This window comes from Phocoena sinus, chromosome 14 (genome assembly GCF_008692025.1).
Source record: "Phocoena sinus isolate mPhoSin1 chromosome 14, mPhoSin1.pri, whole genome shotgun sequence".
Classification (NCBI taxonomy): Eukaryota; Metazoa; Chordata; class Mammalia; order Artiodactyla; family Phocoenidae; genus Phocoena; species Phocoena sinus.
In genome coordinates this window covers 72,070,161-72,084,353 of record NC_045776.1, presented here as the reverse complement: position 1 = coordinate 72,084,353, position 14,193 = coordinate 72,070,161, and the positions used below count along the sequence as shown (strand labels likewise).

At 40.9% G+C, this 14,193-nt stretch overlaps 1 protein-coding gene across 5 annotated transcripts in view; it reads right to left on the bottom strand.

Annotated features, from left to right (window-relative positions):
• MYO1H (myosin IH) overlaps positions 1-14,193 on the bottom strand; it is a 105,272-nt gene that overhangs the window by 42,458 nt on the left and 48,621 nt on the right. For all 5 annotated transcript variants that reach the window (XM_032654160.1, XM_032654163.1, XM_032654158.1 and 2 more), the window contains exon 2: positions 711-872. In XM_032654160.1, coding sequence (XP_032510051.1) covers positions 711-836 — 126 coding nt within the window. In that variant the 5' untranslated portion in view covers positions 837-872. The remainder of the gene's footprint in view (positions 1-710; positions 873-14,193) is intronic.

Here is a 14,193-nt window from a genome sequence, read left to right as displayed (position 1 = left end):
ATACTGCAGTCCTGACCCTTGAAGATTCCTGGGATATGGCGGACATCTCTTATTTTTGCCTGCCTGCCATCAAGTCCCCCTTCTTCCAACAGATTCCTCTGAGAGAACTTCTCCAGCTCTCAGTCCATATCATGAGGTCAGGGGACCACTGGCCTCATCCCTCACCTCTAGAAGTGGGCCTGGGAATAGCCTGGCCAGTCAGAATATTCCTCTACCTGTGCGGATTGGTTCAGAGACAGACACATGACCCAACATGGGCCAATCAGAGCCGACCATCCTCCGTCTCCCAGAAGACTTGCTCCCTTCTCAATAGCAGCTTTAAGAGGATAACGTATCAGCCTGGTTCCGCGGGCAGTCCCCTCACCACCATGCAGAGAGGCTGCTCCAGAAGGAAACCGACGCAAAAGAAAGCAGAGGGATGGGAAAGAGTCCTCAAGACATCACCCTAGACCCTAGATCTATTTCTGGACCCTGAAGCTACATAGGTTGATAGATTCCCTCTTGCAGCTTAGGCCGACTTAAGTTGGGTCTCTGCCACCAGCAGACATAAAAGTCTTAATTCAAAGAATCAAAGTGTACCTAACAGTGGTCCCTCGACACCCCCCTTTAATGCCTAACCTAATTAGAGTGATACTGTTCACGATCATCGAGACAAGACCAGAAGGGAGCCACCACTCTAGGAAGAACAGCTGAGAAATGGGTTACATTACATAGATGAGGTTCTCGCTGAAACGCTTGCGAAGGTTGTCCAGAAAAGCAGATTCACTGGTGTAGGCATCCAATAGCACAAAATCCTGCACCCCGACCTTGTCCCGGGCAGTGAGCGCGCTTTCCATGTGCAGACGAATGTGCTTCCGCCGTACTTCTTCTTTCTACAGGAAACAGAACATTCCTCAGCAACTCACTTATTCTGTCATTTTTATTGCGCGTCTAAAACGGAAATAGCAAGATCCCGAACCCTGGGGATAGTTGAGAGCAGAGATTAAATTATGCTCTCTTCATTAAGCATTTCTGATCCAGTTAGGGATACAAGTAATGATAGTAAAAGCAATAACTGTAGTAACAGCGGCTGCTGCCAGGAACTGAGCATTTACTATGTTAGTCACTACACTAAATGCTTGACATGTATTCTCTCTCTTGATCCTCATTCTGACCCTATGCTCTTACCATGCCCATTCTACAGGCCAGAAAACTAAGGACAGAGAGGTTATAAAACATGTCCAAGACCTGCCAAAAGGCAGAGCCAGGATATGCACCTAGAGAGCCTGGCCCTACAGCCTGCTTTCCTGACCATGATGTACTCACTGAATGTTAGTTGCCTAAACTTCCTATGTAATTCCCAGATGAGTGATGAGAACGTTGGTCAGAAGGAGACTATCTTGTTGCAGAGGAGTATTTCAACATCAACAAAGGACAAACTTGGAGGGTCTCCTCCCAAAGGCTGAGCTTCAGACCTCCCTGGAGAAGGTTGGTGGCAGCCCGCTGGATGGTGGAGAATCTTGCTAGGTTACTAAGGCCAGACCAGGCAGCAGAACAACCCTCCCAGGAACAGACGAGCAAAGGGAGCCAGATCACCGCTGGGCGGGAGACCTGGTGCTGCCCTGTTTGGGTTGGGAGGGCCGTGGGAAACAGCTCTCCAGGGCTCAGGTAAGCTGAGGCTGGGGGTGTGCAGAGGGAGCGGGGAGCGGCTGTGGGTAGGAGGGCTGGAGTGTGTGATGTCTGTACTGGGAGGACTGTGGCAAGGTGGTGACCAGGCCAGGGCTGCAAAGTCACTAGGGCCTCCGTGCTCTGGGTACCCAGTCCGTGTATGTCTGCCCACCACATCCCACTGTGCAGCTGATGGCAGCTGAAAGGCAAGGAAAAGCAAAACATCACAAAAGGAGCCGTGAGGAGAAAACTTCTGCTATTGCAATGCCCTTCCAGCACCTTCCAGTGACAAAGACTGACATCATGCCCTCTTCAAGGAGAAATGCTTAAGGAGTCCACTTCATTATCCCAGAGCAGGTACGGAAGGGTGAATTTGGATCTGAGAGACAATAAATGGACACCTGGCACACATGGCTGTGCAAAGGTCCTAGAATAGCCACAACCATCTTGAAAAAGAAAAACAAAGCTAGAGGACTCACACTTCTTTAGATAATCAAGACTGTGTGCCAACTGATTTTTGTCAAAGGTACCAAAACAACTTGGTGCGGAAGAGGAAAATCTTTTCAACCAATGGTGTACAAACAACCGGATATCTATAAGGAAATATTGCATTTCAACCCCTACATCAGACTACATACATATGTATGTATATTATTCAATAAAATATATTGTACAGTACATACATTTATATATGTATACATAAGTATATAGAGTTAATATATATTAATTTGAGATGGATTTTAGATCTAGATATAAATGCAAGATCTGTAAAGCTACTAGGAGAAAATAGAGGGGAATATCTTTGCATCCAGAGAAAGGCAAAATTTTCTTAGGACACAGGAAGAAATAACTGTAAGAGACAAAAAAAAAGAAATTAGAACTTCATCAAATATAAACCTTCTCATCAGAAGATACTGTTAAGAAATGAATCAGCAAGCCATAGACTGGCAAAAAGATGTTCGTGAACTAGATATCTGCAAAGGATTTGTATCTAGAATAAAAGACTCCAACAGCTCAGTTTTAAAAAAAGCAAAAAACACAGAAATTGGGCAAAAGACTTGAATGGATGCTTCACAAAGGAAGATAGACAGATGGTCAATAAGCACATAGGAAAGTGCTCAACATCATCAGTAATGAGAGAAATGCACATCAGAACCGCAATGAGATGCCACCAGAAGAGTTCAAATGAAAACGACTGACGATATCGAACATTCCCAAGATTGTGGAGCAGACAGAACTCTCATACATTGCTGACAGGAAGGTAAAGCGATGGAATCACTGGGGAAAAGTCTGGCAGTTTCTAATGAAGTTAACCAAACCTCTACCCTTTCATCCAGCAATTCCGTTCCTAAGTATTTACACAAGAGCAATGTAGACGTATGTCCACAAAGACTGGAACATGAAGGTTTGCATCGAGTTTATTCATGACGGTCCGAAACTGGAAACAATCCAAATTCCTATCAACTGGAGAATGGTTGTGGAACATCTATACAATAGAATGGGTACAGCAATAAAATAGAAATGACAGGTATGCACAATGACACAGACATTATGCTGAGTGAAAGTACTCAGACACAAAAGTCTGCATGCTGTATGATTCCATTTATATGAAATTCTAGGACAAGCAAAACTAATCGACAGTGAAAATCACAACAATTGTTGCCTGGTTATGGGGGGACTGCCTGGCCAAGGACATTTTTGGAGTGATGGAAATATACTCTAACTTGAGAGGACTCTGAGTTACATGGGTGTATTTATTTGTCAAGATAAATGGTTACAATGTTGTACATTATGATACATGTACATTTTGTTTTAAAAAGAACCATAAAAAATAATCAAGTGGGGAGAGGATGGGGAATAGGTGGAGGTAAAAATGATAACAGGATGGCAGAATGTTCATAATTGTTGAAGCCAGGTGATGGGTACAGGAGGGATTATACTCTTCTGTTTACTTTGTACTTGCTTGCAATTTTCCATAATGAAAAGTTTTAAAAAACAAGATCACCACCAGGTGTCTCCCTTCACTAGCTAAATGCAGCTAGAAGGCGCAATCACCTGCTAAGAATGAAAACGATCCATTTAGATCAAACTGTATTAGTGATTACAAATATTCCCGTTTTAAATATTTTTTATAAGGGAGGCAGTATAGCATAGTGATGAAGCACAAGGACTTTGGAACATGAGTCTGTCCAGTTTCAAATCCTTGGGAAAGTCTCTTAATCTCTCCAAGCCCCAGTCTGTTTCACGTCTGTAAAACGGAATATAATTGTACCTACTTCATAGGGTTATTGGTTGGAACAGAACCATGGAAAGCTCTTGGAACAGTGCCAGATACAATATCAACTCTGTGAGTACTGGCTTCTGTCCTCATTAATATTAATAATACAATTATTAGAAACAAGACCATAATAAAGCAGAAAAGAAATCCGCTGGTAAGTAGTCAACAAGCCCCATATTAAATTAGGAGTGGGCTGGAGTCTGAAGTAATCTCTGGAGCTGTACCCACAAATATTACTGCAGCTGGATCTCTGTGGGTGGAGGGTGCAGAGATTGTAACAAAGCTTCTTTCTTATTCCAGTCCTAGAGATGGGAGCCGCAGCCTGCTTACAGGAGTGAGTCCTGCAGTCAGCCCCAGCGCCTTATGCGACCTTCCAGCCCAAAGAGATTTGACAAAACCTCTTAGATTAAGGAACGTGACAATAATTTTAACTTGCAAGGGCCAAAGCACAGTCTATCCATGTCAGCCTGGAGTTTTGTTTGTCGCAGTATTTCAATTCTAATTATCTGGATTTCTTTTATCTAGTTTGTTTCAAAATACCTTTAGAAGGGTGTGAACAAACTAGAGGAGCCTAATGATATTGACAAGAACGGTCAGAAGGATAAATATTGGAGCAGAAAGGGGAACAGTAATAAAGAAATGGAAGGATTTCAGCTTTGACCAAAAAGAAGACGATTAAGAGACTTTATCAAGAAGAGAACATTAACACCATAAATGACCAGATAAGAGGGAAATTAAAGAGTGAGAGGTCTTTACTATACCTTTGAAAGAACTCCATCTTTGGGGTGATAAAACTGGTAGTAGATACCACCGCGCAAACACACACAGCAGTGATTACAAACTCTGCTACCTAAAGAGCAGGTACTGGGATTCAGTCAAGCTGCAGGTGGCCGGGACTCACTTAAGACTAGGGAGTGAATGGCCATCTGTGTGCAGCCACTGCTCGGTTTTGGCTGGTTGACGGATATACGGCTTGTGTTGCCAAACCTTTCAGTTCCTCAAGAAAAGTTTAAAACGTAGAATTTTACGTAAAGTCCTATAGCACGTATTTAGCCTCATGGGACACTAGTTTGCAAGCTCTGCAGCAACACTGCAAAATAGAGCAGGCCACCCTTTGTCATGGTTTAGGTATTTCGCTCATCTGAAGGCAAGGGATTCAATGAGATGCTCCCAACGGGACCACCGTCTTGGAAGCAACATGTTGTCAATGGTGATCTGATCAGATCACCTTCTACACAACCTAGTGCTTGACCCAGTGTGTCCGGGGGATGGAGGGCAGTGGGGGAGGTGGGCACAATGTGAATAAAGATGGTGAGAAGCTTTGGCAGCGACAGAGATGCCTGCCAGATATTCCACGGGCTGCCCCACATTTCCCCTTGCAGTTAGGTGGTGTCACATAACTACTTCTAGACAACAGGTTGTGAATAGAAGTGACGTTTGTGCCAGACCCTTTAGTGGGTTATTAGGACTCCTTCAGTGCTGCAATGATTGAGAACTTCTCTCATTGAATGGATGAGCCACAAAACCAAAACAGCCTAGATTCCTCAGTCATCACATGGAGAAGTTCTAAAGAATCATCCAGACCCTAGTAGACTTTGTGAACAAGAAATAAACTTCTGTTGTGGTAAACTTCTGAGAGTTGGGGGGCTGTTTGTTACTATAGCCTAAGGCTGCTTAACCTGACTAATACAGATGCCAAAAGGCTTTTCCATTGGTAGAATAGCAGTTTGAATGTGAACCACAGCTCTTGCATGTTAAACTCAGCCAACAGGTTTGGCTACTATCCTTAAGCTTGGAAAATGAGAAGGAGGCATTTTTTTAAGGGAGAAAATAAGCCCTTGAGTTGTAGCTTTTGAATTTTATTTTATACTTCAGAACACTTTGTTCAAGGTAAGTCATAAGAAACCTCAATATACAAAATTAAAAAGCAGAGCCTTTCTGATTAAGATGGAAGGGAAAGTCCTTGGAAGAGAGTCTGAGGAGCCCTGAGGGCAAAGGAAAGTTTGCAAACCCCTGCATGTCCCCTGTATCATGTTCCCCAATCTTCATTATTTGATGACTTCCCTTACATTTATAGTCATATCAGTATACCACCAGTACTATTTTTTTACCTCAAATGTTTCCTTAAAGAGTTTTTTTCCTGTAAATATATACAGTTAAAGTTTTATTATGAAAAAATGTTCACACACAAAAGTATCAAACGCATACCAAACCCAATGTACCCATTACTCAGCCTCAACAAATACCAACCAACGGCCCCTCTGACTTCAGCTATGCCTCGCCACTCCTCCCGACACTGGAGGGATTCCTTCAAGGTAAGTCACAGATACCATATCACTATCTATAAATATTTCAGTAGGTATCTCTAAAAGGTAAAAAGCTCTTAAATTATATGTATACAACACTATTATCATATATAAAGACCTTCACAATAATTCCTTAATGTTAATTATCATACACAATCAGTGTTCAAATTTCTCTATCTTACATGATATTGGTATAATTGGTTTGCTCAAATTAGGATCCAAACAAGGTCTACGCATTAAATTTAGTCAATGGGTCTTTCAAGTCTCTCTCGTTCTACGGGCTCCCTCTCTTTTTTTCTTGCTGTGTATTTGTTGAAGAAATTGGACAATTTGTCCTGTAGAATTTCCCACCTTCTGGATTTTTGTTGATTGCATGCTGATGGGGTTGTTTAACATGTTTTTCTTTGCCCTGCATTTCCTAAAAACTGGTAGTTTGACCTAGAGGACTTATCAAATACAGGCTTGAGTTTTACCGTGGCAAAAAGACTTTATAGGCAGTGAAGTGTACTTCCAGTGGAAGGCACATGAGGTCTCGCTGTCATTTTGAGATGTCAGGGCTCTTACACACATTGCCTAAATCCACATTTTCTTAGAAGACTGCAAAAAAAAAAAAATGGTAATGTTCCACTTCTACCACTTCTTCATTTATTAGCTGGGATCTTTCTATAAAGAGAAACCTTATCAATTACTTGGTTACCCTGAGGTACAGTTTGAAAAAAGAAAAAAAAAAAAGGCAGGATAAATGCTTGATTTCCTATTTTCAGAATAATGAGTTAGTTCTGTAGCATCCTTCAAAGGGGACAATGAGTTTTTAATATTATGAGCTAGTAGGTTTAAATGTATTTGATATATTTCATTCCGTGGCAATTATCTACCCTTACTGATGCTAAAATTATCCGATTTTTGGCCAGTGGGAACCTTTTAAGTGGGCTCTTGAGTCCTTTTGACATGGCCTTAATAGTCTTTGATAGCTTCCCATGCTTATCAAATTGCCAAGCTGTTTTTAGGTTTATTTTATATATTCTCAGCCCAGACCTTGAATCTACCCAAGGAGCTCTGGTTTCTTTCAGTGGGGAGGTGGTAGATACCATAATCAGACACTAGGGGCGCTCATTGCCACTGGGTTGATCATTGTTTCTAAGGCTTTTCACTAGAGAGCAAGGAAGTTTTCTTAAAATAATACACATCATGAGTTTATTCTGATTCTACCAATTCACATACACAACTAAGGGGCTTGTGCTTAAACTTATTTTACTTATATCTCTTCCTCTTTCTCCTATCTAAAATTCCAGTTCAGTGACACGGTAAATTACTCATTGGCTTTATTCCACAATACACACAACCGTCTCAAAATAGCAATACGAACACCATCATCAACATGATTACTGAAGACAGTTTGAAATTTTTTAAATTATTCAGAATGTACTTCACTGGGTTTGTATGGGCACATTACTGTGTTTTTAAGCTCCCTTGAAATAGTTGATTTCCATGTGGCCATCTATACCAGCAACCAGATATATATTTAGGTTAATTCCTGTTTTTTTTTTTTTTCGGTACGTGGGCCTCTCACTGTTGTGGCCTCTCCCATTGCAGAGCACAGGCTCCGGACGTGCAGGCTCAGCGGCCACGGCTCATGGGCCCAGCCTCTCTGCGGCATGTGGGATCCTCCGGAACCGGGGCACGAACCCGTGTCCCCTGCATCGGCAGGCAGACTCTCAACCACTGAGCCACCAGGGAAGCCCATTCCTGTTGTTTCATTCCTTATTTGGGGAAACTAATTTTAAAATTTTATCATTATGTAAAATGTATTTAATGGTGCCAAAAACAAAATAAGGCATATTCAAAGAGCTAGCTCCCATGCCTGTCCCTTCCACCCTATTCCCTTCTTCCCACTGTAAACAACCATTTCAAAAGCTTTAAAATGCTAAAATTGTTTCTTTTCTTAAATGGAAGCAAATACACACGTAGATTTGTTTCCCCCCTTTCTTAGGCATATGCTTGGAAACTCTACATGCTATGTTTCCACCTGTATTTTCATTGGGAAATCTATCCCGGAGATCCCTTCAGAGTTGTTTACAATGACATTCCTCATTCCTTTTTAGATGCAAAGTACTCCACTGTATGTTCATACTATACGGTTGACCCTTGAACAAACACGGGTTTGAACTTTGTGGGTCCACTTAAATGCAGATTTTTTTCACGAGTAAACTGCTTTTCAGCAGTACTACAGGACCTGTGGTTGGTTGAATCTGCGGAGGATCAACTATAAGTTATAAGTGGATTTTCGACTACAGAGAGGATCGGCACCCCTAACCCCCATGTTGTTCAGGGGTCAACTGCACTACAGTTTATTCAGACAGTCTAACGGTGGAAGACCTTAACTAACCTCTGTCAGCAACTGACAGAAAACGATGGCCAAAAAATCGGTAGGACAGAGAAAATCTAAACAGCACAGTTAGCTAACACAAGTATAACACTACACCCAACAATCGCACAGTATACATTTAGCACGTAGAGCACTGACAAAAATTGACCACCACCTGGGTCATAAAGCAAATCTCAGATTTCAATGGATTCAAATCACGCACGGCTTAATCTTGATTAAGCCTCACTGAACCTGATCAGGCCAACACTTCAAAAGAATAGAACTTTCTGAGAGGATGAAAATATTCTGCAGCTTCACTGTCCAATGCAGCAGCCACGAGCCACACGTGGCCTCTGAGCATCTGAAATGTGATGAGACCGAGGAACTGAAATATTAATTTAATTTTAATTAATTTAGATTTAAATAGCCAAAGTTGGCTAGTGGCTAGTGTTTAGGCTGCACAGGTCTGGAATCTAATTTCCAATTCAAAGGAAAACAAAGAATGAGAAACACTTTTAAAAAAACGCTTCCACCACAATCACCTAAATTCAGCCTGGGAAATTCTATAGAACAAACTATCTAGTTTCTTCATCATTTGTGGAAGGACACTGCAAGATAGTCTGTATATTAAAAGAGTTGAAATAGGAAAATGCAAATCAAAATCACAATAAGCCATCACTTCATACCCACTAGTATGGCTACAGTCAAAACGTCAGACAACTGCAAGTGTTGTCAAGGAAGTGGAAAAACTGGAACCCTCACACACTGTTGATGGAATATAAAATGGTACAGACACTTTGGAAAACAGCCTAGCAGTTCCTCAAAATGTTAAATATAGACTTCCCATATGACCCAGCAGTTCTCCTCTCAGGTATATACCCAAGAGAAATGGAAACATGTGTCCACACAAAAACTCATATAGACATGCTCACAGCAGCATTATTCATAATGGTCCCAAAGTGCAAACAACCCAAATGTCCATTAACTGATGAATGCAAAAACAAAATGTAGGGGCTTCCCTGGTGGCGCAGTGGTTGTGAGTCTGCCTGCCGATGCAGGGGACACGGGATCGGGCCCGGGTCTGGGAAGATCCCACATGCTGCGGAGCGGTTGGGCCTGTCAGCCATGGCCGCTGAGCCTGCGCGTCCGGAGCCTGTGCTCCGCAACGGGAGAGGCCACAACAGTGAGAGGCCCGCGTACTGCAGAAAAAAAAAAAAAAAAAAAAAAAAAAAAATAAAAAAAAAAAAAAACAAAAAAAACCAAAATGTAGTGTGTCCATACAATGGAATGTTAGTTGGCAATAAAAAGGAATGAAGTACTGATACATGACATGGATAAACTTTGAAAACACTATGCTAAGTGAAAGAAACTAGTCACAAGAGATCACATGATTCCATTTATATGAAATGTCCAGAACAGGCAAATATAGAGAGATGGAAAGTTAATTAGTGGTTGCCAAGTGTTAGTGGGTTTGGGAGGAAATGAGAAGTGACTGCTATAGTATAAAAATTTTCTTTTTAAGGTGGTGAAAATGTTCTAAAATTGATTTTGGTGACGGTTGTACAACTGAATATACTGATAAAAACAAACTTGAGTTGTACATTTTAGAGGGTGAATTGCCTGAATGGTATGTGAAATTATATCTCAAAGATGTGACAAAAATCAAGATCTAAATGTGAAAGGCAAAACTATAAATCTTTAGAAGAGAATGTAAAAGTTATCTTCATGACCACGGGGTAGGATTTCTTCATAATTCATACAAAAATATATCAACCATAAAGGGAATGACATGCAATCTTGACTGTATGAAAATCAAGAGCTTTTGTTTATCAAAAGATAGTTAAAAAGTGAAAAGAAAAGGTACAGGGTGAAAGAAAAACTATTTCTAACACATAAAGAGAATTTACGGATGAATAAGAAAAACCAACCGGCTCAATGACAAACAGGCATTTTGTTGAAGAATGAAATGGCCAATAAAAATACAAAATAGGCAAATTTTTACCCCAATGGAATACAGCTGCATACTTAACAAATTGGTAAAACTTTAAAAACCTGATAGGACAGGATAGCAAAAATGTCCAGCAACAGAAATTCTCAAACTCTGTGGATAGGAGTGTAAATTGGTACAACTACTTTGGAAAACAATTTAGCATAGCCTAGTAAAAGTTGAGGACACACACCCTATGACCAAGCAAATTCATTCCTCTTGTTTATGTGCAGTGAGGGACAAACACAAGAAGCACTCAGCAGCATTATTTGTAACAAGCTAAAACAGGGAACAACCTCAAGTTGTAACAATAATAAAATACATGGCTATCACTATCACATAATGCTACAGCCATACCAAACAGTTATATAGAGCACCATGCACTACCTCAAGTACTTTTCATATATGAATTCATCTGAAACCTTTGAAACCTTTCAACAACCCTATGAGGTAATAGGTACTTTACTGCCATTTTTCAGGTGTGAAAACTGAGGCTCAGAGAGGTTAAATAACTTGCCACACAGATAGTATAGTTGACAGAGATTCAAACCCCAACAGTCTGATTCCAGAGTCCATGCTCTTTTTAACACACTCCAGAAGCACACAAAACAAGACTTCAAGAAATGGAAATACATGCCAGATCCTGGATAAGGAGATTCAACAAAGAGGTTTAATTCAACTATTACGTTGTGCACAGCTGTGAAAGTGAATGAATCACAATTAGGCCCATCAACATGGTTCGATTTATAAAAAAAAACGCAGCATCGTTCAAAGAAAGCAAGTCACATAAGAATATACACATATACCTGTAGTTTCATTCTGTTTTAGTCAAGGTCCCAAACAAGCAAAATTAAGCAATATGTTGCTTAAGGATACATTCACGGGTGATCCAACTACCAGGAAAACCAAGGATTGTACTTAGTATCTTACACTGGGTGGAAGCATATAGTTACTATTCTTTAAGTCACACACATACATATTCTTTCCCATGTATGGTATTTTGCAATAAAAATATTTTTTAAAACTAAGCTAGGGCTTCCCTGGTGGCACAGTGGTTGTGAGTCCGCCTGCCGATGCAGGGGACGCGGGTTCGTGCCCCGTTCCGGGAGGGTCCCACGTGCCGCGGAGCGGCTGGGCCCGTGAGCCATGGCCGCTGAGCCTGCGCGTCCAGAGCCTGTGCTCCGCAACGGGAGAGGCCACAACAGTGAGAGGCCCGCGTACCGCAAAAAAAAAAAAAACAAAAAAAACAAAAAAACTAAGCTAACTTCATTTAGGTATATCACTACTAACTTCCTCAATAAGTGATTAGTAAACAGAATTCAGTGTAACAATAAAGGAATAGCAAAACGTGACCAAGTGGGATATATTTCAGGAATTCAATATTAGAAAATCTATTAATAATAGATCTACCGTATCAATTGATCAAGAGTGGAAAAACTATGCATCTCATAGATTCTGAAAAGGCATTTGATGAAGTTTCATTTCATTCCTGATAATTACATTTATCAAAAACAATAGAAACCAAAACAAATTCCAGAGGATCACAGATTGAAACATTAAAAAAGAAAATTATAAAATAAAATATTAGAAGAAAATACAGGTGACAGGAGGAATGCCTTTCTAACTATGATACAAAATTCAGAAGCCACAGAAGAAAAGACTGATCAACTACATAGGAAAATTTCAGCCTAGGAAAAAACATGAAAAGCAGAGTCAAAAGATAAAAACAATTTTGGAAAAGAATATTTGCAACTCACAGCTCAGGCAAATGACTCATTTCCTTAATATAAGAGCTTCCATAAATCAATAAGAAAAAGTTGAACACCCTTCCACATGCATACACCCCAAAAGTGGACAAAGGAGATAAACAATAATTCACAGAAAAGAACATGAAAATTTGTCTTTTAAACACAAGGAAAAAATACTTAACTTCTCTCCAAAGAGAAATGCTATTTAAAATATATCGAAAATACTATTGAAATACCATTTCTCATTTTTGGCAATTTGATAGGTAAAGTTTGAGAACATACTCTTTGTGAGTATGGCAATGAAATGTAATTTGCTATTATATTTTAAAAATTAAGTACACATTCTTTGATGCAGTAATTTTATTTATATTTATCCTATTATATATGATCTCACAAAGATAAAATCCAAATATTCATCAATAGGGAAACAGGTAAATTAAATTATGGTACATGCAATACAATGGAACTCTATAAAGGTACAGAATCTCCCAAATAGGTTGCTACCATATAACGTGAGGTCACAATATATATATATATATTTTTTAATAAATTTATTTTTTTAATTTATTTTTGGCTTCATTGGGTCTTCTTTGCTGCACACGGGCAGCGAGTTCACAGCGTGCGGGCTTCTCATTGCAGTGGCCTGTCCCTGAGGAGCACGGGCTCCAGGCGCGCGGGCCCCAGTAGCTGTGGTTCGCGGGCTCTAGAGCGCAGGCTCAGCAGTTGTGGCTCATGGGCCTAGTTGCCCTGCGGCAGGTAGGATCCTCCCGGACCGGGGCTCGAACCCCTGTCCCCTGCATTGGCAGGCGGACTCTCAACCACTGCGCCACCAGGGAAGCCCACAATATTTCTTTAATAGATTTGTTGTAAGGATATGAGGTAGCACCAAATAAAAAGTAGGCCCTCCCCCAGAAGTAGTAAATAATAAAATAACAATGGATGTAGTAATAATAGTGAGAATTGGCTAAGTTCCTACAGCCGGTAAGGGGCTGAGCTGGGATTCAACACACACCTGTCACTCCCAGCTCATTCTTCTTTCTCTACTCAATTTGGCCTTTTATGTAGCAAACGCATGTGTTTTTCTATGTCTGTTTCAATGTTCCAACATAGTACTTCATCCCTTTCATATAACAGGTTTATCTGCATCTGAATGAGAACCACAGATGTGTCCTGCATTTAGAGCTTCCGGTTCTGTGGCAAGGAGATTGTTCTGGAACCTTGAATAGATTTGCTCATCCTACTTAAACCACAAAAGAAAACCACCAGATACAATGGCCTCAAAGCCAGTTCTAGGGCTGTTTCAAGGATCCCTATGTGGTTAGACTTGAGGGGTACAGATGGGGACCCCCAAACTTCTCCAAACCCCCCTATCTTGGAGATTGTAGCTTTAGCTAAAAACTCACCACTGGACCCCTGTGCTTTGGGTTCGATTGTAGTGCCTAAAGTTGATGGGACACAGGTTTGAGAAGTTTTGGCAAAAAGAAGTGAACTGAAAAGAAAAAGCACACGGAGTTCCGGGGAAGGCACATCTCCGTGGTCTGGGTGGTAGTGGGTCTCAGAGAGGCATCTCACCCTCCTTCTGTGATGGAGGATGGGCCACAAATGCACCCTGGGTGCTGGTGCTGGGTCCTTAGCCTTATGTCAACCATCTCATCATCTCATTTATTCCTTACAAAGCCCCATTACAAAGATAATAGCACCTATCTTGATTTTTCAAAAGAGGAAAGAACTATCTAAGGCCCACGGGTAAGTGAGGGAGGCTTGACTCCAGAGCTCTTGCACCCAACTCCAAGCTTACCGCCCCCACGAGGCTCCAAGTGCCAGAGGGGAAAAGTATGAGATGGAAGAAAAGGATGGGAAAA